The sequence below is a fragment of the Hyperolius riggenbachi genome, chromosome 5 (assembly GCF_040937935.1).
Source record: "Hyperolius riggenbachi isolate aHypRig1 chromosome 5, aHypRig1.pri, whole genome shotgun sequence".
In the NCBI taxonomy this organism is placed as follows: Eukaryota; Metazoa; Chordata; class Amphibia; order Anura; family Hyperoliidae; genus Hyperolius; species Hyperolius riggenbachi.
The window spans coordinates 251,877,828-251,902,800 of record NC_090650.1 but is presented as its reverse complement, the minus strand read 5'-3'; the positions used below and the strand labels follow the sequence as shown (position 1 = coordinate 251,902,800).

Here is a 24,973-nt window from a genome sequence, read left to right as displayed (position 1 = left end):
GATTCGCCCTGCGGCTTGTACTCTTTACACTTTAAATTGATCAATATATACCGTAATTGATCTCGTTGCTTTATGGTTCTCATGAACTCTGTTTACTCTTATTGGTAGATTGGAGTTAAACTTCACCCCCCCTACCTCAGTACTATCCTCAGTACTTACCTGTTTACAATATGCTCCCGCGGACTTCACCTATGGAAGCTCGCTTCACCTTTGGAAGCTCTCACCCCATTGCAGCTCACTCCACATCCCCCCTTATCTGTCCATGCGCGGCCGTCGCATGCACAGATTACGGATGCCACACCTGATGCTGCTTTGCAGGTGAGCCTGCAATGCTCTTACTCATTATCGCATTTACTGATCTAGAACTTCATCGCGATACCAGCTCTGCAAGAAGTTCTGTGTGTTGTACCCTCTGATCCATGTTTGCCGTGCCCCTACCCCCAGACTTCACAAAAAAAACGGCTGCCTCCCTGTAGGAAGGAGCACTTTACACTTAAACTACACAGGGTGCAGGGCTACGCATACCAGCGTCACATGCCTGTATGCAGATCCCTGAATGCCCACATGGAAGGTAGTCACATGGCAAACAGTGTACTGATACACTGTCCCTCTTGTAAACGGCAATTTTATCATCTGTATAATTGCCCCATGAACTGTTGTCAGTCCTTGTTCTTTGTGCTACAATTGATAGGAGCTGGAAAAAACATATTTGACCAATCAGTGGACGAAAAAAAACGCACACAAAAACAGCTCCAGCCCAGCATAGACCTCTCAGTCCAGCTCTGGCCCTGTTCACGACAAAACCGGAAAAAACGTTACCGCTCTGCAGAAGCGGCGACGGAAACCCGAATTGGTCAACTCCCTTTTTTCCAACTCCGGCACCCCCCCTGATGCACTGTCCCCCCCTATACTCTATTGGGAACTCATGCTGCACCACCCATTAAGGTGCCCCACTTACAGGAATAATCCCATAAGCAACCCAGTACAGACCCTTTCCTGATCTGCACTGCTACGTGTGTCCCTGCACCTAGCTGGGAAACACTTCCTATTCTGGCATTCCTGTCCATGGACCCAGGGAAAAGCTCTGGGGAAATACTTTGAGAACCGAGACGCACAGGAGAATGTCTCTGTATTTCTACCCCCCTTCCTTTCAGCTGCTCTGCCCGGAGCCGCGAGCACAGCCTGACGTGACGTGGATCCCCCAGCCCCTCCTCCCCCCCTGCCATGACGTGTGGGGGCCATGACTTTCGGGGGCGGGCTCTCTCCACTGCCGCCATTTTGAGTCCTGGACTGCCAGCTAAGATGGCTGCTCCCATAACAGCCTCTCGTTCCTATACCTTAGGAAAAAAACAAACTCAAATAGAACATACATTTTTTGTATGCATAGTTACACACAGCATCTATCCACAGTGCACAAAAATCAGCCTCAGCATTCCTTCACGTCTCAGCTGTAATCCGAACTGCAATCAGACATACGGATCCCCAGAGACGTAGGAATCTTTCTCACTCTATCACAGACATAACTAAGAACCGCCCGAGCGAGCTATACGACTCCAAACCACTGTAACTGTTTTAACTGTTAACATCCCAGCTCGAACTTCAACACAATACAGACATTGAAAAAACATGTTAGCAATGCGAGAAACGTGCAGAACATCTCACAAACAGAAAGACACTCGCTTTCCTCCTCTCTCCCTCTATCCCCTCTCTCCACAACTCATCTGCAGCTTATCTCAGCCATAACTCAGAACTATTACAGCGCTATTACTGAGACGAACCACAGACGAGCTGGCTGAACAACATAACAGATGCAGATATTTACAAGCATGTTAGCAACTCTGACTGGAAACGCGCGGAGGAAAGACAAACAAAAACCTCACCCATTATCTCAGCTGTCCCTCTGCGAACTTCCACAGCTACCCAGAGATAAGGGCTGTCCACCCAGCTCCCCGAGAAAAACTTACTTCTAAGTTTTACAACTGTTCTCTCCTGTCTACTCTGCTACCTCTCCCCCCTGTCCACCACTAACACTGTTGGTTTCCCTCTGCCGCGGGGGACCCCCCCCCCCTTATCTATCATCCTGCCCAGTCTCTGGACAGGGAGAGAAAAACAAAACAAAACCCAGAGAGAGAGAAAACAAAACATCTGCCACACAGGAACATCGAATCCTAAGAAACAATCAAAGCGCATAAACTCTGAAAACACTTCTGTATTTACATCGGAGCTGCACCTCTCCTCACCCCTCCCTTCACGCACAGGAGAGATGAGAAGCCCGCAGCCTCCACTCTGCAATTAACACAGAATGTACACATTAACACAGATAACGCCATATAACAACGTAAAACATACTTGCCTGAGCAGAAGACTTTGTAAGCCTGCGAATTCGACCAGCTTTTGGCAACTTTCCACGACACTGAGTGGATCTCTGGAACTACTGAGCGTCAGCTCTGTGTACCCACACTGGCTCAGCGGATCAATCTCCAGCGGCAGCTGCCAGCCGGCCTCGGAGCCTTCCAGTCACCTGTGATCCGGTTTAGGCTGTGACTGATGTGCACTGTCAGTCAAAGTTTAACATCCACGAGTGTCGCCGCTGGTTTCCCCGAATTGCAGCCCGTGCCCGTGTGTGCTCGGCTCCCACACACTACTCACACCAGCTTATCAGTCTCAGCTTGATAAGCTTTACAGTCCGTGTCCGTCTATTCCGCTTGTTTTGCTGTGGAATATCTTGAAACCATTTTCCTTCGGCCCCGGCCCCGTCTGCCTGTTTTGCTAGGCAGGGAAGGATTTCAGGCACCACTGTTATAAACTGTTCTTATATCACCTTGCTTCGACACCAGTAACTTCTTACAGTTACGTCTCACAGACTGTGAGATCACTTGACTCTCCACACCGCAAACAGGATATAGACTTTCTCAGGCATCTTCAATGTTTTACGTTATTTATTCAGGAAACAGGAATACAGATAGATACATTCATCTCCTGGCCAAGCAGACTTCCATGTTGCGTTACAGCTGCTTGAGTATCTTCCTACTGAAGATACCCAGGTCTTCTTGTATCTACTCTATGTTACAGCTAGACTACCTATGGACAGCATACATTATATCAGATTACAGAAAGGAATAACAAGCTTAGAGGTTCAAGTCGGCCTTGCGAGCTAGTGCAGAAGGAAGAAGCAGAAGTGAGTTCCCCATCGCTCGCTCCAGATTTAATACCGACTAGGAAAGAGTTAAATATGACATCATCTTCGCCACCCCCTATATCAGTCTATTGGTGGACCCACTCGTGGTGTCATCATACCCGCCTACTCGATTAATAATCGATGAGGCACTTGACCCAGATGCAGGCATGTGGATGTTTAGTAAATATGGCCAATGTTTACTGTTCCTGTCCTGTAAGTGGAGGTCAGAGTAAACCGATGGCCTTCTCTTAGGAACATGTTCTCAGTATCTGCGTGTATCTTCTGCTACACGCAGACCCTGAGATGCCTCTGCCTGCATCACCAAACCTCTATCTATTTTAAAGGCATACACTGCGGACAAGCCTTTTACATAAAACTCAGGCCAAGTAACTGAGGCCTACTTAAATTATAACAATGTTCAAAGTGGAGGACACTGAGTTTGGCTCCTCTGCCATTCTTATGCCCCTGATCCAGTAGGAGGGAGTGAGGGCGGGAGCCACACATCCCCTTAGAATATGAGAGGACTCCTCCCCTTGTCCTGGAGACCAGAAATCATACCTAACCATATATGGGCTCTATCTCACAGAACCGTACAGGTCAGGGCAGATTTACTAACATTTTCAGATTCGTCCCGATTTACCCAGCGCCCTGATACCAGACATGAAGGGTGGGACTCCTGTGGTATCATCAGGGCACTTTCGAACTGCCTAACTGGCAGTCTTTTCCTCAGAATGTTCTGAAACTTTCTCAGTACCAGCGCCAGACAGGGCCCAGCATGCTTTGTTAGTTTGGAGGGTCTGCCAGCCTGGCAATACAGGAAATATGACACATATAGCAGTTTATGGAATATTATATACATCTGGGATTTAGAGCAAGTCATTCCCAGGCGAAGGATCTTTTGAAGCTTGGGGGCAGCAAGCTACGTGTCAGCTCCCCTGCTGGGATTGTAGCCGGAGAGTCTGACTTTTTCCCAAATAAATTGGTTCTGCCATGCTGCTTATCAACTTCATCTGACGGATGGGCCATTAGCACAGCGGGGTGCCGGGGACACTCTGCAGCAGGCTCCTGCCTTCTGGTGGAAGGAAGGAGAAGAAAAAAAAAAAACAGTCTTTTAAACTAAGAAATGTCAGTTTCTGATCGCTTGCCAGGACTGCGTAAATCTGACCAGGAAATCAGAAAAAGCGACATGCGAATCTTCCAGATTCGCCCACGTTTCTCACGGCTGTTCCGTGACAGGGGGGAGGGGGATGCTTTAATTAAAAAAAAAAATTAAGAGCCTACCTCCCCCCCCCCCCCTCAAATGCACAGTAGTACCTACAAGTGGTGGGGGATCTTCACCCCAACCCCCTTGCCCTGCAGTGACATGTGACCTTCAACACCCCCCCCCCTTCCCCAGCTCTCCAAACCATCCCCCTGAGCCTCTCCGCTTGACACATACATTCAGTCACAGAAGCACAGGCTGCATTCAATGATGTGGAGTCAGTTTTACCTGTCACCGGTGACTGCACATTCCCCACTCGTTTCTTGCTTGGGGGTATTGGTTGTCATGTGGGTGCTGAATGCAGATGCTGGGAAAGTCATTGGGGGCGCTGGGGAAGGGAAAGGTCAGTTTAGGTGCTGAGGGAGGTTAATATGGGTGCTGCTGGGGACAGGAAGTGTCAATGTGGGTCCTGGAGGAGGGTAGGGTCAGTATGGGTGCTGTGGAGGCAGGATCACTGCAGTGCTAATGCTGGGGAAGGAGAGGTCAGTATGGGTCCTTTGTGAAGGGAGAGGTCACTGTGGGTGCAAGGTTGAGGGAGAGGTCACTGTGATTGCTGGGGGAGGGAGAGGTCACTGCTGTCAGGGAGACCCCATCTTACCTGCTCCCACACAGCTGCAGGGATGGTCACACTAGGATTCCTGTGTGGGACCCCTTTACTCCAAAGTGTCCCAGAAAGGGAGGAGCTTCCTACAGGTGGTGGACAGTGCTTCCCATGTGCAGTGGGCAGGGCTTATTGCGACCGGGGCTATCTTTTTGGATATTTAGTGGATATTTAAAAAGGGGGGGGGTGCTTAGGCACCCAGACACCCCCCCTTGCACATGCTTAGTGCAGCTGTTGTGTGGCTAAGTGGTGGGAGACCTCTCGAGCAAGATAGAAGAAAAATATACAGAAGATGACATGTCACAAAAAGTATTTTGCTCCCTTTTTTATAAAGTTTTAATTTCTTCTAAATGGGTAGGGTATCCAAAACAATGCCCTTTTTTTACTTATCATATGGTAGTAAAAGAAAACCCTTTAAAGAATAGCACCTCCCACAGCAAATTTTGGAAAAATATAACAAGAATCTTTATTCAACATTAGGTATAATAAGAATAATAGTCACACAACTTGGTCCCTGCTGCATATGAAACAATCACTCTAAATGCAATATATTGTATAATGACACAATGCTGTTGTCAAATATAACACCCCACTGTAGGCTCAATATTGAGCCCAACAGGGGGAGAACCTGGGTTCAGTATACACAACCTAGTGTGATGCAAGACCATTAAACAACACCTGTGCAATAAAATCTTAAAGAGACTCTGTAACATCAGAAACATCCCCTGGGGGGTACTCACCTCGGGTGGGGGAAGCCTTGGGATCCTAATGAGGCTTCCCACGCCGTCCTCTGTCCCACGGAGGTCTCGCTGCAGCCCTCCGAACAGCCGGCGACAGACCCGACTGTCAAATCAATATTTACCTTTGCAGGCTCCAGCGGGGGCGCTGTGGCTGCTTTTGGCTCGGAAATAGACTGAAATACCCAATCTCCGTCGGGTCCGCTCTACTGCGCAGGCGCCGGAGACTTGCACCTGCGCAGTAGAGCAGACCCGACGGCAATCGGGTATTTCCGCCTACTTCGGAGCCGACAGCCACCAGAGCGCCTGCGCAGGAGCCGGGAAGGTAAATATTTACGTCGCCGCTGTACGGAGGGCTGCAGCGAGACCCCTGAGGGACGGAGGACAGCGTGGGAAGCCTCATTAGAATCCGGAGGCTTCCCCCACCCGAGGTGAGTACCCCCCATGGGACGTTTTGACGTTACAGATCGTCTTTAAAGAAAAAAACACATGAATAAATGTCACATATATAAAAATAAAGTGCACGATTGCTATTCATATATAGAGTATTAATAGTGATAAGATGATGCCAGGTAGAAAGTCAGGTAAAAAATTGAGGCAAAGGAGCAACCCATAATAAAAGAGAGCATAAAGTGGAGTAGTGCAAAAAAAGAGGAGATACTTAGCCCATAAATGATAGGGTCAATCTCAGCAGCACAGTAGGGAACAAGGAATCCCCTCAGAGGACAAGATCCGACTAGTTACGTGGGCGTCACCCTGCTTTAGCGTCCTCTCTCCTTGATAAAGCGGGGTGACACCCGCGGAACTAGTGGGATCTTGTCCTCTGAGGGGATTCTTTGTTACCTGCTGTGCTATCTGAGAGAGAGGGGGTGGCAGGCACTCAGGAAGAACTGTGGATGATGTAAAAGGTAGCCCATTGCAGGTGTAAAACTCCAGCAGAAACTACGTGCTCAAGACACAAATGATCAGTTCATTGCATATCAAAAAGGAGAAGAAGAAAAAAAGTCTGGCACTGTAGTTTTAATGCAAGCAGCAAGTGTACAAAATTGGAAATCACAGTGGTTGCACAGGAACATGTGTACACGTGAAAAGGTGATGTACTTATCGTGCTCTGCTGGAGTGGGGAGGCATCTGTGGACGCCAGAGGGTGCACGGCCTTACGACCGTTTCGCAATGGGGTGAGCCTTGCTTCTTCTGAGGCTAACGTGCACGTTAACCTCCGAAGAAGCAAGGCTCACCCCATTGCAAAACAGTCGTAAGGCCGTGCACCCTCTGGCGCCCACAGATGCCTCCCTACTCCAGCAGAGCACAATAAGTACATCACCTTTTCACGTGTACTCATGTTCCTTTGCAACCACTGTGATTTCCAATTTTGTACACTTGCTGCTTGCATTAAAACTACAGTGCCAGACTTTTTTTTCTCCTTCTCCTTTTTTACCTGCTGTGCTGCTGAGATTGCAATGTTGAAAACAATAGCAGTAGAGTTTTATTACTGTCTGTGCAACTTTAAAATTGTGCACATGATTTTTAGGCAGGGCTCACACTCCTGTGCATGGAAACTCATGCATATAATATCATTCAGGTTTTTCCACAGTAGATGGAGAAGGAAAAAAAAAAAAAAAAAAAGATAAAATGTATGCAGTGTCCATGATATGTCTGGAAAGTTGCATAAGGCTGTCAGTTTAATTCGCACAAGTGAAAGTTGAAATTCGATGCAAATGAGCCTGTTAATTTACAGTAAATTCTCGTGTTTTTTTTATTGCAGAAAAACACATGTGAACTGGCCAAGTGAGCGAAATAATATTGATAAGCTTTTGTCCTCTGGCATCCTTGACTGTTGGGGCCAAAGTGTAACCTCCAAGTGGTTAATTCCTGGCCTACCATTATCAGTTGTGGCCACTGTTGACAGGCTACTACTTTAATCCTGCCAGTTTACACATTGCATCACAATTTTAACCTCCCTGGCATTATGATTATTTCTAGACTGAGGCCCTATTCACACTAGAGCGTTTTCCCAGCGATTTCGGCAAAACGCTCAAGCGCTAGCGCAATAAAAACCTATGGGCCCGTTCTCACTTGGGCGATTTGCGTTAATTGTCGGTGATTAATGCAAATCACCCCGAAAATTTGTATCCTGCACCATTTTTAGGCGATTTCCCAGCCATTGCGTTTAGTGCTATAGAAGCGCTAATCGCGAATGCAGAAAATCGCCCCAAGGGTGAATGGCGATTTTTTTTTTTGGGGGGGGGGGGGGGGGGGCGTTATCGCCAAAAATCAAAAAGCAAAGCGCTAGCAAAAGTTTGGCAAGTGTGAATGGGGCCTTAGGGTCTAAAAAATTTTCACAAGCTTTTAGAGCATAAAAACAAGAAACAAAATAAATATATACCACAGAGCGATCTGCAGCCGCTCCTGCATATACAATACAATACAATAACATTTCTATAGCGCTTTTCTCCCATAGGACTCAAAGCGCTTAGGCTCTCTCAGATTCAGTAATTAGTAGGATGAAGTATTCACACAACAAAAGTTATATTTCTGCAAATGCCAGACTGAACAGGTGGGTTTTCAGTCTGGATTTAAACACGTCCAGGGATGGGGCTGTCCTGATCTGTTGAGGTAAGGAGTTCCAAAACGTAGGGGCAGCATGACAGAAGGCTCTGGGACCAAAAGTTTCCAAGTGGACTCTGGGTATGACTAGATTATTAGAACCTGTGGATCTGAGAATGCGGGGATTGCTACGCAGCTGTAACATATCTTTCATGTATCCAGGGCCTAGATTATTCAGGGATTTAAATGTCAGTAGGCCGATCTTGAATAGGACCCTCCATTCTATAGGTAGCCAGTGAAGGGAATGCAGGACTGGCATTATGTGGCAGTGACGGGGTTGGTTGGTTAGCAGTCTGGCAGCAGTATTCTGTATCAGCTGTAGGCAGTACAAGACCTTTTTTGGAAGGCCAGTGTAGAGAGCAATTTGCAGTAGTCCAGTCGGGATGTGATGAAGGCGTGGACTAAGGTTGGCAGATCTTCTGGGGGTATGAGGTGCTTGATTTTTGCAACGTTCTTCAGGTGAAAATAGGATGATTTCACCACAGCAGAGATTTGAGTTCTGAAGTTTAAATCCCCATCAATTAGAACTCCCAGGCTACGCACATGATCAGAGCTGCGTAGATCCGTGCCTCCTATTCCCAGTGGTGAAGACTGCAAGTTAAGTTGTTTTGATATCATGCTCTGCCCTCCAATCAGAAGGACTTCAGTTTTGTCTGCATTTAGTTTCAGCCAGTTGTCATTCATCCATTGCTGTAGTTCACGTAAGCAGGCGTTTATAGTTAGAGTTGGGTCTGTCACACCAGGCTTGAAGGAAAGATATAGTTGGGTGTCGTCTGCATAGCAGTGGTATGTCAGACCATGTTTTTGGATTAGTTTTCCCAACGGTAGCATGTAAATCGTGAAAAGCAGGGGAGAGAGGATTGAGCCCTGGGGCACCCCATACTTAAGTGTTACAGGGGTGGACAGGAAGGGCCCCATAGACACTTTGTGGGTTCTGCCACTCAAGAAGGATTGGAACCACTGAAGTACTATGCCATCAATGCCGCAGTATTCCTGTAGCCTGTTTATCAAGATGTCATGGTCAACTGTGTCAAAGGCTGCAGAAAGGTCTAGCAGTATGAGGATCGAGCACTCTCCTCTGTCTCTTGCCATGAGCAGGTGGTTGCATATTTGGATGAGGGCAGTTTCAGTGCTGTGGTGTTTCCTGAAGCCAGACTGGAATGGGTCATAACTGTTATTTTGTAGGATTCTGGCTTCTAGCTGGAGGTGTACAGCTTTTTCAATTAGCTTGCCCAGAAAGGGGAGGTTAGAGACAGGTCTGTAGCTGGTCATTGCATCTGGGTCCAGGAAGGGTTTTTTGAGGAGAGGCCTGATGATTGCTTCCTTCAGTAAAGCAGGAAATATCCCTGATTGTAAGGAACAGTTAACAATTTTGAGGAATATATAACTCACTCAGTCACTGGATTACCACTCTGAGCTGCGGATTTCCATCACGAGCTGGACTCGGGATTACTGCTAAGGAGGTTAATGTGTGAATGCATATTTACAGTAGTTTCCACAGTTCTAAAACCCCCTAAAGACCAGGCCATTTTTGTGTAAATTGGCCACTACAGCTTTAAGGCCAAGCTGCAGGGCCGTACAGCACAGTACACAAGTGATTCCCCCCCCCCCCTTTCTCCCCACCAACAGAGCTCTCGGTTGGTGGGGTCTGATCGCCCCTCAGTTTACTATTTATTATTTTTTTTCCCCAAACCCCTCCCTCCCCCCAGCCAACCAATCCTGGCGATCGGCTGTCAAAGGCTTCTGCCTATGAGAGCCGATCGCTCTCTAGTGTCCCAGGGGGATAGCCATGTCACACGGCTGTCCCCAGTACAGGGCTGCTGCAGATCGCAGCGCTGTACCATGTAAATAGATGGCGGTTACGCCATTTACCGGAAGAGATGTAGCGAACGGTTCCCGAACCGTTCGCCGGCGAACATCTCTGAATGCATGGGGCTTTTACTACTTCCGGGTCGCTCTGACCCGGAGTAGTACGCCTGCGCTGCCCGGCGAAGCGCGTCCTAGATCGCGCTCCTGTTGCCGGGCACTCATGAATGACGTCATGCACATGCGCAGAGAGTGCCCGGCAACAGGAGCGCGATCTAGGACGCGCTTCGCCGGGCAGCGCAGGCGTACTACTCCGGGTCAGAGCGACCCGGAAGTAGTAAAAGCCCCAGAGATGTTCGCCGAGCGAACAGTTCGCAACATCTCTATTTAACAGTCTCCTGAAGTAAGGCAGAGCTCTGCCCCCCCCACCCCTTCCCCAAGCAGGAGATGCTTGTGTGCGATCTCCTGCAGTAGCCGGCTCCTAGGGTAGTTAATAAGGCTAAGGTGGGTCACGTTTTGTTTTCTTCAATTTTTCTGCCTTTCATAAAGAAAAAGCATGACCACCATTAATTTTTTTGAAGTTTTTAGCCTGCCCATTAGGTAGGGCTAACTTCAATAAATAGGGAGAAGTGCAAGAAGCGGTTTTCTCAACTGTTTAAATGGAGCTGCACATGGCTGTTTATGGCTCTTGCTGTACAGTAGACCAAGGTAGATTGTAGTTTGCATTCAGTTTGCATGTCCATTTGCGTTGGGCTGTTTTTGTGGTGTCTTTTTTTCCCAATTCCCGGTGCTTGGGGGGACGATTCGTTTGTGTTTAGCGGTTTTCTAAGCATTTCTTCTGAGCGGTTTTGTAATACACTCTATGACGCCAGGAAGTGAACTTTGACACAGAAAAGAATAAATACAATGTATGTATTCTTAAAAACGCGAATGCAATCGCTACACAAAGCGATTTTGTGAGCGTTTTGCGTTCCTCCTATACTTTCCATTGAGGCGGAATCGCCTCAAAAATGGTACATGCAGCGCTTTACTGAACGGACAGCGCTCGACCCGCGCTGATATAAACCTTCTCATAGACATTCATTGTCCACGCGGTCAGGGGTTTTTAAAAACTGCACGCGGGCGAAAAATAGCCGAAAACGCCTGCAGTGTGAGCAAGCCCTCACTGGCTGGGTTTGCTGTGTATATGTTACAGCCAGAACCCGAAGTTTGGCCACTTTTAGTTCTGGCCGGCCACTTCGGGTTCTGGCCGGCCAATGTGCGAAGTGGCCGCTGCGCTGCGGCCAATGTGAGGAATGGAATGATTCATGTAACATGCATGTATCTTCTGGCCGCAGCGCAGCGGCCAAATGTATCGCAAGCTAGTTCATTTAATGAAATTAAGCCGGTGGCAATGAGACAGACGAAGTCGCCGGCTTTTGCTCTGCCTCCCTCCCCCCCCCCCCCCCCCGCCTCTCTCTCTTTTTCTTATTATGGGCAGCACTCGTGTCCCCCTCCAGAGTCGTTCGTCTCACCAGGAAAGCAGAGCGGGGAGGCTGCAGACATTGCATCTGCCAGCACCCGCTCTGCAAGAACGGCAGGCTTCCCTGCCGCGACGAACGACTCTGGAGGGGACACGCGTGTCTCCGCCGGCTGCCCATAATAAGAGAAGGAGAGAGAGGCAGAGAAAAAGCCGGCGGCTTCATCTGCTACATTGCCGCCGGCTTAATTTCATTAACATAACTAAGTTGCGATACGTTTGGCCGCTGCGCTGGTGCCAGCAGATACATTAATGTTACATAATTCATTCCCATTTCTCACATTGGCCACAGCGCAGCGGCCACTTCGCACATTGGCCGGCTAGAACCCGAAGTGGCCGGCCAGAACTAGAAGTGGCCACAAACTTCGGGTTCTGGCCGTAACATATATATGTGCTGGTCTCAGGTGAGCTCTGCTGAATTCATAGTTCTTAATGTGTTTGAGACAATGACACAGACACATTAAGGTGTGTGCTGGATGAAGTGAGTAATATTTGCAGAGGGGCCTGATTTCTATCCAAGGTCAGAAAAAAAACAACAAAAAAAACAAAACACACACACACACCACCTACTATTAGGCTGTGGTCAAGCAGGCAGCCATAGCCAGCATGCACTTGCAAGTTCTAATTTCCCAAAACAATCATTTGTGAATGCTTCAGGTGGAAATCTAGTCTAAGTACAGGTGGACCCGAGGAAGGTATCTTCCTTATCCCCTTTCCATGGAACAGAATAGGTTACACAGCAGAGATCCAACACAACATCTATACACAGACTGGAGGGGAAGAAAAAAAAACACATTTTTTTTTTTAATATACTAGATCATATACATTCATCTGATATTTCAGAAGCCGCAGAACCTAGCACAGGCATGCGCAAACTTGGCCCTCCAGCTGTTACAGAACAACAAGTCCCACAATGCATTTGCCTTTATGAGTCATGACTGTGGCTATCAGACTCCTGCAATGCATTGTGGGTCTTGTAGTTCCGTAACAGCTGGAGGGCCAAGTTTGGCCATGCCTGACCTAGCATCATCCATGAACATCAGAGACTGCTTAAAATGATGTGGCTGCACCTTTTTTTTTTTTTTTGGTTTATTAACCAGTTCCCAGGACTGCCTAACGCCGATCGGTGTAAGGTCCTGGAGCTCTGAATTGCGAGCGATCGCGCATCACCCAGCATCCCTTGCAGCAGGCCTCAGTCATCAGCCCGCCGGCGGGCTGTTGGCATACGATCTGCCCAATAGAAACTGTATAATACAGGTTGTTTAGTAAACAACCTGTATTATACTGCCTCCCTTCTCCTCTGGTGTTCACAGTGTCCCAATCGACCACTAGAGAGGACAGCAGCCCTGGCGTAGGTAACACAACACATTGCCACCCCCCGCTACTGCTCTCAGATCACCCCTCACTGCCCCCTACCCCCTTGTTAATGCATCTGACTGAGGTCTGATTTGACATCTGGTCGCCTGTCACCAGCTCTGATTGAGGTCTGAGTGACATTGATCAAGGTCTGAGTGACATTTAATCATCTGTGCACTGCTGATTGACATTTCATCGCCTGTTTTCACTCTGATCAGCCTCTTGATTGCCCTGTGATTGGCTCTGATTGACCTGTCTGTTTCTAATTGCATTTGATTGCCTCTGATTGCCTCCGATTGTATCTAAGCCCCTTTTGTTAGGTAGTTAGTCAGTTAAGGTGCGTATACACGCACTACAAAAGGCAACGACGGGTCCGCCGGACCCTTCCGCTGGGTGGTCTTTTAGCTGACAGTATCGCGTGTGTACACGCTGTCGGCAGAAGCGACGCCCTACTGTCGGCTAAAAGACCGCCCGGCCAGAGGGTCCGGCGGACCCGTCGTTGCCTTTTGTAGTGCGTGTGTACGCACCTTGAAGCGCCCAGCCCACTACACCGCAGTCACTAATTAGTCGCTGATTAGTGTCATCACTGTCGCTAATTTGCATTGGTACTATATAGTATCTGTAAGTGATCAGTACTGATCGCAGTCAGATCTATATAAGTACGTTAGGGTCACCTTAGAGTAGGCTCCGCTAAAAACGCAGTGTTTGCCCGATCAGGCCTGATCGTTTGCCCGCACTTGCGCTCAGCCTGCCCCGCCGCAGTGAAATACATTTTTGTTTTCTGATCACTGCAAAAACCCAACACAATAGCTGCGGATCTAGAGTTCAGTTTTGATTTTTTTTATTATAGCCTCCCAGAGGTGCTGGCAAAACCTGATTGAAAGTCCCCCGATTCCGCCGCCGTCCCCCTTTCACCGCCCAGTCGGGAGTCCAGGTGGAGACAGATCATCTAGGATCGGCCCTAGACGCTTTTCATCTGATCTTGATATCTATGACTTAGTCGTGGCAGAGATCAATCGTAACGCCACACAATTTATCACCGCCAATTCGAGCATCTTCCATGCTCAGCCTTTTTGGTGGAAACAGGTCACAGTTTCCAAATTTAAAATGTTATTGGGCCTTCTCCTCAACATGGGTCTAACAAAAAAAACAAAAAAACAAACAAACAAACAAACAAAAAAAAAAAAGTATTGCGGTCCTATTGTTCAATACATCACATGCCCATGTACTCTGCTGCCATGTCCAGGGCACATTTTGAGGACATCCTGTGCTTCCTACACTTCAATGACAATACAACCGTCATGAAAGAGGCCACCCTAACAATGACCGGCTCCACAAAATTCGGCCCCTCATAGACCACCTGTCATCCAAATTTGCAGATGCTTACATCATCGAACAGAACATCTGCATAGATGAGTCCCTTGTGCATTTTACCGGGCACCTTGGCATTAAGCAGTACATCCCAAGCAAGCGTGCCCGGTATGGGGTCAAGCTGTATAAGCTCTGTGAAAGGGCAACAGGCTATACATCTTGTTTTAGGGTCTATGAGGGAAAAGGACTTGGTGTCACCAAGTGTACCATCTCTATGTGGACAACTACTACACAAGTGTGGCCCTCTATCAGCATTTGAAGATGGTCAGAATTCCCTGCTGTGGCACCGTGCAGCTTAGTCGCTGGGGCTTCCCCCAATGGCTCACTACTACCAGACTTGCACGGAGGGAGAGGGCTGCCTTGTGTAATGATGACCTTCTTGCAGTGAAATGGAAGGACAAGAGGGACGTTTACCTTCTGTCCACCATTCATGGAGACACGACAGTCCAAATTTGACGAGAAACTGAGGTTGTTGAAAAACCCCTTGCTGTCCACGACTATAACCTTAACGTGGGAGGGGTGGCCTTCAACAACCAGATGTTGGCTCCCTATTTAGTTTCCCGAAGCTGTCTGTTTACTTGATTCAATTGACAATGTACAACAGCTTTGTTCTCTACAGTAAAGCTGTGAGAACAACAGGATCCTTCCTTCAAATTTCAGGAAGAGGTCGTTTCGGAACTCCTGTATCCAGGAGGGGCCATGGCCAAACCCCCCTATTGTCCCTACTGTTCTGACCAGCCTGCCCTATGCATAGGGCAGTGTTTCAAGAAGTTCCACAAGCATGTACGCTATTAGAGTAGGGAACGCAAGACACAGTAGTAGGCATACAAAGGCCTCTAAAGGCTCTTCCACACCGGCGCAATGTGTTGTGGAAAATGACCTAGCAAAAGTCCCACTTTGCGGTCCACACTACGCCGGAAGTGTGTGACTTAACGCTTGTGCATACCTACGCTACTGTGCGGTTTCTGCAGTGATTTGCGCCGGCCTGGATGGCGATGCAAAGATTACTTGGCCAAATGCCAGACAGGGAGTACCATGTACTAACGTGGTATTCCCTAAAGGTCTGTTCTTGGCGATGCGCACAACCCACCGGATACGCCAATATGCAGTGTGAAACCAGACATCAGCTTTCGAGAGACCCAAATACACAGGGCTGCCAGAAACCTCTCCTTTCACTTGGGACAAAGTGCATAGTGTACTTTGCCACATCTCTGTGTGATTTGCCCTTTACAAACTGCCCCATGGAGGAGAAGTTTGTCCTTGGAAGGTAAGGAAAAAAAAAAAAGCAGAAGCATTGCGGTCTGTCAGATTACACACAAGTCACACCGACTTGTGTGTAATCTGACAGATGCGCAAGGCTTCTGCTTTTTTTTTTTTTTTACACCATGCAGCACGAGATTTCTCCTCCGCAGTAAGATACGTTTGCCGAGGCATATGAGCTGAGGGGCGGTGTTGGGAGTTCCTATGCTTTGGCAAGCACTTTGTATCAAAATTGGCAATGTTATTTCCATCCACATCGATCGATGTGAATGAATTAATCGGGTTGCCAGGGCATAGGAGCAGAGTGGGTTTGGAACATTCTGTGGGCGGTGCGCCTATGCCTTGGAAAACGCCATGCCCCTCTTTTTTACATATTTCGGCAGATATTTTTTCATCCACATTGATCAATGCGAATGTGAGAATCTTTGCCATTCATTTTTCCTTTTATGGAAAAAAAAGGGCATCACCCGTATGCCCAATATAAGGAGTATAGCAGAAACTCCTAATACTGGCCATACATGTAATAATTGCAGAGACCCTAAAATGTCGGGACAGACCCCACAAATTACCGCATTTTGGAAAGAAGACACCCTAAGGTATTCGCTGAGGGGCATGGAGAGTTCATAGAACATTTTATTTTTTGTCACAAGTTAGCAGAAATTGACACTTTTTTTTGCAGCCTAGCTGTGCAAAGGGGCCCAAAGTCCAATGAGTACCTTTTTAGGAATTGACAGGTCAATTTTACTCATTTGTTTTCCAGACTACTCCTCACGGTTTAGAGTAAAATTGACCTGTAAAATCCTAAAGGTACTCATTGGCCTGCGGGGCCCCTTTGCACAGCTAGGCTGCAAAATAAAGTGTCACACGTGGTATCGCCGTACTCAGAAATAGTATAATGTGTTTTGGGGTGCCTTTTCACACATACCTATGCTGGGTGGGAGCAATATCTCTGTAAATGGACAATTTAGTGTAAAAAAAAAAAAGAAAAAAGAAAAGTTGTCCTTTACAGAGATATTTCTCCCACCCAGCATGGGTATGTGTGAAAAGACACCCCAAAACACATTATACTACTTCTCCTGAGTGTGACACTTTTTTTTCTGCCTAGCTGCGCAAAGGGGCCCAAAGTCCAATGAGCACCTTTAGGCCCTTTTCACAGTGCAGCGTTAAAGTCGCACGTTAGAAAATGTTCCAACGCAGACTAACGCACAGCAATGCAAAGTCTGTGCGACATTCACAGTGCACACGTTGCGTTGTGTGTAACGTGTAGCAATATTTAGAAAGTGCTGCATGCTGTGCATTTAGCAATACATTTTCTGCGTTATATGTGTTGCACATGCTCAGTCATTTTTTTTTTTATAAATGTAACGCATGCGCTGTTTTCGTTCCATCAGTATGCGACGAAAACGGCTCACCAAGAGACACATGACGTAGTACAAAACAACGTCCAATTTTATAACCCACATGCGCTGCATTAGGGGCACGTTGTGTGACTTTAACGTCGCATCAAACGCACCGTCCCACTGTGAAAGAGGCCTTAGGCTTTACAAGGGTGCTCACAATTTAGTCCCCCCCCCCCCCCCCAAATGCCAGGGCAGTACAAGTATCCCACAAGTGACCCAATTTTGGAAAGTAGACACCCCAAGGTATTCAACTGAGGGGCATGGTGAATCCATGCCAGATTTTATTTTATTTTTTTGTCACAAGTTAGCGGAAATGGAAACACTTTTTTTGTCACAAAGTGTCATTTTCTGCTAACTTGTGACAAGAAATAAAATCTGTAATGTCATGCCCCAGCAAATACCTTGCGGTGTGTTCTTTCCAAAATGGGGTCTTGGGGGAGGGGGGGGGGGGGGAAACGGCACTTCAGAGCGGTTTGCCAGGCGTTTTTTGTTACAGTAGCTGTTCAGTAACAGCTTTACTGTAACAATATATGAAATCTACTACACCAAAAACGCTTCACAAAACCGCAAAATGCTAGCTGAAACGCTACAGAAAAAGAAGAAAAAGCGTTTCAAAATCTGCTAGCATTTTGCGGATCTGCTAGCGTTTTTTGGTGTGCACCAGGCCTCAATGTTGTTATATATACACATTACAATATACTACTTTTTGAAAACCTCTACAAATCCGGGAGATTTTTTGCACATTAAATTTGTTTGAGAGGGCTGGTGCACACCGAGCGGCTTTTTCAGCGTTTCTGCAGCTGCTTGCGGCTTCGGATACGCTTGGTCAATGTATCTCAATGGGGTGGTTCACACCAGAGCGGGAGGCGTTTTGCAGAAACGCATACTCCCGGGGTGAGGCAATTTTTGGATTGTGGATGCGTTTCTGCCTCAATGTTAAATATAGGAAAAACGCAAACCGCTCTGAAAAACGGCAGTTCAGAGCGGTTTTGCACGCGGTTTTGTTACAGAAGCTGTTCAGTAACAGCTTTACTGTAACAATATCTGAAATCTACTACACCAAAAACGCTTCACAAAACCGCAAAATGCTAGGTGAAACGCTACAGAAAAATAACAAAAAGCGTTTCAAAATCTGCTAGCATTTTGCGGATCTGCTAGCGTTTTTTGGTGTGCACCAGGCCAGAATGTGGATAGATGGTTAACTTCCAGACAACTCTATGTTTGGACTTCTAGTATAAATAGTTTTTTAGTCATTTTTAATGTGTTTTACACTACTTGTAACAGATTATACAATACTGTAACAAATATGTAATAAAAACCAGTATTGTATATACTATACATGACAACTTTGTATCTGAAGTCTTGTAGCTAGAGTCGTTTGTAAGTAGAGGCTGCCTGTACTTATATTTACATGTTAATGTACAGATGAAACTAAAATTCGCGCGCACGCACACACACACACACACACACACTGATAGCAGCATGCTTTTATCTAGGTATGATGCAAAGAAGATAATATCACATTCTACCCCACCCACTTAAGGACCAGCTAACGCCCATAGGCGTCGGCAGGTCTTAAGTGGTTTCCCATGGAAACGGCCTTTCCATGTCAGTTCACGGAGGGTGTCTCCGTGAACAGCCGGAGAGCCGCCGATCGCGGCTCGCCGGCAAAATGTAAACACGCGGGGAAGAAATCCCCGCTGTTTACATCATACGGCGCTGCTGCGCAGCAGCGCCGTGACGTAGATCGGCGATCCCCGGCCTCTGATTGGCCGGGGATCGCCGGCATATGATAGGCTGAAGCCTATCCTTCAATGCGCAGGATGGATATCCGTCCTGCGCAGCCCATGGAGGGAGAGGGAGGGACGGGAAGGCAGGGAGCGCCGAAAACGCTGCGGAGGGGGGCTTTGACGAGCTCCCCCCCGCAAAGCGCAGCAAGCCGGCGGCGATCAGACCCCCCCAGCAGGACATCCCCCTAGTGGGGAAAAAAGGGGGTAAGTCTGATCACCCTGGCTAAATCCTGATCTGTGCTGCGGGCTGGAGAGCCCACGCAGCACAGATCCTGCAAGACACCCCTGGTCCTTTACATACTCCTTGATATAAAAAAAAAAAAAAATCTGCTCTAAATAATAAATGACTTTCAATAGCTTATTAGTTGCTGATCCATTAATCATTTACTACAGTGTGCTCTGAGGATAAAGTTTACTAGTATGTTGATACAACTCACGCTCTACAGACATGTGCTTGTGATTAATTTGATTATATGCCAACATTTGGTACATTTTGAAGAGATTCAAAAATACACAGAATTAGTACATACCTTTTTTGTCTGCCATCTCAAATTCCCAATGGTAGCTGCTGTGTCTCTATAGAGAAGGATTCTTGGATGCAAGAATGTGTTCTGTTAAAGAGAAAGAGCTTTACAAATAGTTCTGCATCCCCGTTATGCACGGTCATAAGATGTTATCCGATATTCTCTCTACTATACCCTGCTGCTTCTGTTTCTCCTAGTCAGACTGTGAAGATCTGTGAAAAACTGATTTATATTCCTTGAAACTGTAGTGAGGCTGTAAAAAGAGGAGGAGAGCAAAGTCAACTCCACTCCTAGACAGCGTTCACAGAGAATCTGCACAACTCCCAGGCACCTCCTTCTGCATTGATTTTTGTGTGTGAAAGCAAAGCCCTGGGAAGTCAGCTGCAAGTCTGACCAAATGATCTGCTACAGAACTGAATGAATTCCTTTACTGCACTAAGTTTACTTCCATTAGGTTAGCAGCTCACAACTACAAAGTTACATGGCAAGTGCAACTTTTTATTAATGCATTTTGATGTAAAAATCTAGAAACAAATTTTGCACTCGTGCTAAATATATCTTCCCAATATAATGTCTTATGCTACGTACACACATGCGACAACGATCGTTCGTTGTAAACGACGAACGAACTTTTAATTGATGAAAGAACGACCTGAGTAAAATTCGTTTTTAAATGTGTGTAACGATCTGATCATTAGAACGAACGTTACATCACGTAAAGCAACTATTGTGCTTGCGCATAAAAATGAGAAGTTTCATGGAGAAATATCGAAATGCGCATGTCAAGCCTAGTACGAACGACCGTTTCCAACGATGTACTGCTTTTGCAAACGATCGTCGTTGGAAAAAATCCGCCAAGCTAGATCGTTCGGCTTGAACGATCTAGCTCGTCTGTCGTTAGACTTAATAATCGTTGGTTGCTTTTTTTTTAAATGATCATCGTTTGGAACGATCGGGGAACGATCGTTTCAAACGACTATAGTCGCATGTGTGTACGCACTTTTACATTCACAGGTCACCAAATTGTAGATGCCTCTCCTAATTCACCCTCACTTCATGCAGGTACACTGCATCTAGTGGGTGGGAGGTCTGACTACAATCCCTGCTGAAGCTTCTTTAGGCTCCCTGCACAATACAAATCCGTTTTCTGATTCTGTGGGACACAGGAGCGACCCACTGTGATAGGCTGGCTGGGGGAGGGAGGGTGGGATAGAAAGTAAAATAAAAAAGCCTATTTTTAATAAAAAAACATTGCAAAAAATGTTTATAATAAACAAATGTGCTGAGGGCGATCAGACCCCACCAACAGTAAGCTCTGTTGGTGGGGAGAAAAGGGCGGGCGGGGGGGGGGGGGGAATCACTTGTGTGCTGTGTTTTGCGGCCCTGCAGCTTGGCCTTAAAGCAGCAGTGGCCAATTTAACAAAAAAGAGGCCTGGTCTTTAGGGGGGGTTTAACACTGTGATCCTCAAGGGGTTAAAGCAGCGTGCATCATCATAATGCACTGCATGCAGTGTTATCGCAAAACACGTTAACAGTGACGAGTGCCTTTAATTATATGAGACAACGCAGTAACATCTTATGGACTGCTTTACCATTCCATGCAAAAAGGAGAAAAAAGAGGTCCTATGAACCAAGCTGCACTACCCATGAATAAGGTCATTTTATTTGTGTCACAAAAAACACACACACATACATACATACACACACACACACACAGTTTAAAACAATACTACACAATAAACCATTTCCCCCATGCTTGACAAGCACACGGTAGGTTGATATTCAAAGATGTCACCCACTCAAAAGTAAATCTGCTACCTGCAATATATTCCCAAATCTAGGATCTACAGATCCAAGATGGGGGAAAAGACATGGCAAGAGTAATATGTGCAAATTGGCCTAAGTGCAATAGGAATAGAGTAATATAAATATGCTAAAGAAATAGAGTGGCTAAATAGTTCCAGGGCTAATACACCGCCATATAGTGAAAGGAAGGGGATGAATAAATAGTACTAGTTAGCAGCACATACCCAGGTGAAGGAGTAATAACTTTGCTGCAGGCAGATAATTAAGGTGGAGGGGAGGCGAAGAGCGATCCACTTGTGGCATGTTCCACCTGATCACCTCCTCAGGAGCTAAAGTGCATTGTGGGTAGAGTGTGGGGCTCTTAAATAGTATAGATGGACCGAACAGCTCACCGGTGAATGGCTCCTGGTTATCATCGGCCATTCGCCTGGCAAACAGATCCCCTTTCATTTACATGGAGCCAAAAATTGACCCCTCACCCCAGAATCAGCAGACACGTGGCAGCCAATGAGGCATTTCTCCCTTCTGGACAACTTGCCCCCATAAAAGCATGAGCACAGCAGCCATTTTTACATTCTGTCTGACTGCTGTGCTAGGTAGAGTAGGGAGAGAGCTTGGCTGAGTGAGAGATAGCTTAGGTAGCTTGCTGTCCTGTGTGTCCAGTGTACTTTAGCTGTTGGAGAGGTGTTCTGCTCCTAGCAGTTCACTGACTAGAGAACCCCATTCAGGACTGTTCCTACTTTTTTTGCACTTTTGTGCTGTGTGCTGTAGCCAATCGTTGTGTTCTGCTAGACTGCTACATTTAGTTCACAGCACAATCATGATTTTTAGCTGTCCTAGCTGTCACCTGAGATAAAGGGACCCTGGACAGTGAAAACAAACAAAATCAGTTCTTACCGGGGGCTTTCTCCAGCCCACCGTAGGTCGGGAGGTCCCCCGGCGTCCTCCTGGCTCCTCCCCCGGTCCTGCTGCACAATCCATCACCGGCGACACCTGGGCCGAGTGTCGGGCTGACACTTCCTTAACGGTGACGCTCGTTGTCATCACGCCAGCTGCCTCATCACAGTGGCTGGCGTGACAATACTGCGCATGCGTGGTTTTCTGCGTGGTTTTCTAACTCTAAGCTGCGCATGCGCAGTATTGTCACGCCGGCCGCTATGATGACTTGTAGAGACTGGCCTGATGATGCATAGCGTCACCGATAAGGACGTGTCAGCCCGACACTCGGCCCGGGTCTCACCAGTGATGGATTGTACAGCGGGACCGGGAGAGGAGCCAGGAGGACGCCGGGGGCCCTCTTGACCTATGGTGGGCTGGAGAAAGCCCCAGGTAAGTACAGATTTTGTTCATTTTCACTGCTCAGGGTCCCTTTAAAGAGAAACCATGACCAAGGATTGAACTTCATCCCAATCAGTAGCTGATACCCCCTTTCCAATGAGAAATATTTTGCTTATAGCAAACAGTTCATCAAAGGGCTCTGTATGGCTGATATTGTGCTGAAACCCCTACCACAGCGTGATGTCAGGACCATGGTTCTGGCATCTCACTGTGGGAGCCTTGTTGCATTGTGGGAAATAGCAGCTGTTTCCAATTGCCAAAAAAGCAAGTAGCATCTCCTTCTGACATCATCTGCCAGCAGTAAAAGTGTCACCATGTGATAAATGTCAGAATGTAAATCAGGGAGAGGAAAGATTTCACAATGGGAAAACACTGAATAACTAAATCATTTATACATAATTATTGTACAAATGAAGCACTTTATTACATTATTTTCACTGGAGTTCCTCTTTAAGTGACATTCAGTTCAATAAAGCATCTGAGTGTCCAGCACTCCTGTGACCTTAACGGTATTGCCCTGTATCTTTTTCACTAGCACTGCAGTTCATCATCACTAGGAGGCGGTTTAGTTGTAGATTATTGCACGTCTCCTATTACATTTACTCCCATTTCTGGGGCAAATCTGTGTCTCCTTTTGTAGGATTATTACTACCCAACAGATATGGTTTATTTTAATGATGGTCCACACTTGGGATAGTGTATGATGTGTAGGCCAATACGACCAATTGGTTCTACTGATTAAAATTCTAGAGACTTCTTTTGCGGGAGCACCCCGAGATATTTTTTTTATGGTGGAGGGTGTTCATGGCCCAATTTTAATATTTTACTGTGTTTACATTAAAAGCTACGTTTTAGGTACTATAGTACCACTTAGAAGGGCAAATAGGGACTTTTTTGGTCTTAGTGTTTTTGTACCATTAAATAGGCCCCAGTAATGAATTAATTATCTTGCATTTGCAAAAGCATAACACAGACACACGAAAGTGCCGACACTTCCTGTGGCCAGCCCTGATGTGAATAAAACCCAGGAAGCTGTGAGTTGGAACCATCCTGCTCTACCAAGTTGGAAGCCACAGAAATCCGCACACATGGCCTCAAAGGGAACCTTACAATAGTGTACAGCTGCATAATCTGCCCTGCATGTAATCCGCACACATAGCCACAAAGGGAACCTTACAATAGTGTACAGCTGCAGAAGCTGCCCTGCATGTAATCCGCACACATAGCCACAAAGGGAACCTTACCATAGTGTACAGCTGCATAAACTGCACTGCATGTAATCCGCACACATGGCCACAAAGGGAACCTTACAATAGTGTACAGCTGCATAAACTGCCCTGCATGTTGGAATGTGCACGGAGTCGCTTTTGCTTTTCTACCGAACTGGGAGTTTCAGAGTCATTTTTGAAGGAATGTGTGTTTTTGCACATTCTTTCAAGCTGAATTACTCAGAAAAAAAAATGCTGTATGCAGCAAGATTTAGATTTTTTTAATGGAAATCTGTAACACTGCTGTATGAACACCCTCATAGGATGACACTGCACTAGCACTTTGCCGTTCGCTGGCATTTGGCAGGCACACTGTAATCACCCCCAAAGTGTGAACCAGACCTGTTGAAAATTCACATGCCAAATTCAGCTGCCTCGGGGGTACCACAATAATAAGAATTTTGTTGATGAGAAAGGGGCACCTTTTACAGTCCAAAAATAATTTAAGACCTCTCTTTTCAATTAGCACTGAAACTATACATTTGGTATGCAAAGTTTAGCATAATACTAGTCTTGCTGGATGTTTAACCACTTCAGCCCACAGTGTCGTTTCACCTTATGCATCCGAGCAACGTTCACCTCCCATTAATTCGCCAATAACTTTTTCACTACTTATCACAATTAATTGATATATATTTTGTTTTTTTCCGCCACCAATTAGGCTTTCTTTGGGTGGTACATTTTGCTAAGAATTATTTTTTTCTAAATGCATTTTGACGGGAATATTAAGAAAAAAATGGAAAAAAATTCATTTCTCAGCTTTCAGCCATTATAGCTTAAAAATAATACATAGTTACATAGTTATTTTGGTTGAAAAAAGACATACGTCCATCGAGTTCAACCAGTATAAAGTACAACACCAGCCTGCTCCCTCACACTTCCCTGTTGATCCAGAGGAAGGCGAAAAAACCCTTACAAGGCATGGTCCAATTAGCCCTTAAAGGGAAAAATTCCTTCCCGACTCCAGATGGCAATCAGATAAAATCCCTGGATCAACATCATTAGGCATTACCTAGTAATTGTAGCCATGGATGTCTTTCAACGCAAGGAAAGCATCTAAGCCCCCTTTAAATGCAGGTATAGAGTTTGCCATAACGACTTCCTGTGGCAATGCATTCCACATCTTAATCACTCTTACTGTAAAGAACCCT

The 24,973-nt window shown here is 46.5% G+C and overlaps 1 protein-coding gene across 3 annotated transcripts in view; it reads right to left on the bottom strand.

Moving 5' to 3' along the window:
* The window catches only part of LOC137518657 (pyrimidine-specific ribonucleoside hydrolase RihA-like), a 286,828-nt gene that overhangs the window by 60,634 nt on the left and 201,221 nt on the right, over positions 1 to 24,973 (bottom strand). The window contains exons 2-3 of one of the 3 annotated variants that reach the window (XM_068236785.1): positions 19,585 to 19,663; positions 19,417 to 19,497 (exon numbers count right to left, since the gene is read on the bottom strand). In XM_068236785.1, coding sequence (XP_068092886.1) covers positions 19,417 to 19,432 — 16 coding nt within the window. In that variant the 5' untranslated portion in view covers positions 19,433 to 19,497; positions 19,585 to 19,663. Of the gene's footprint in view, positions 1 to 19,416; positions 19,498 to 19,584; positions 19,715 to 24,973 lie in introns of those variants that run through there. The other 2 variants (XM_068236784.1, XM_068236786.1) reach the window with 2 other exon arrangements.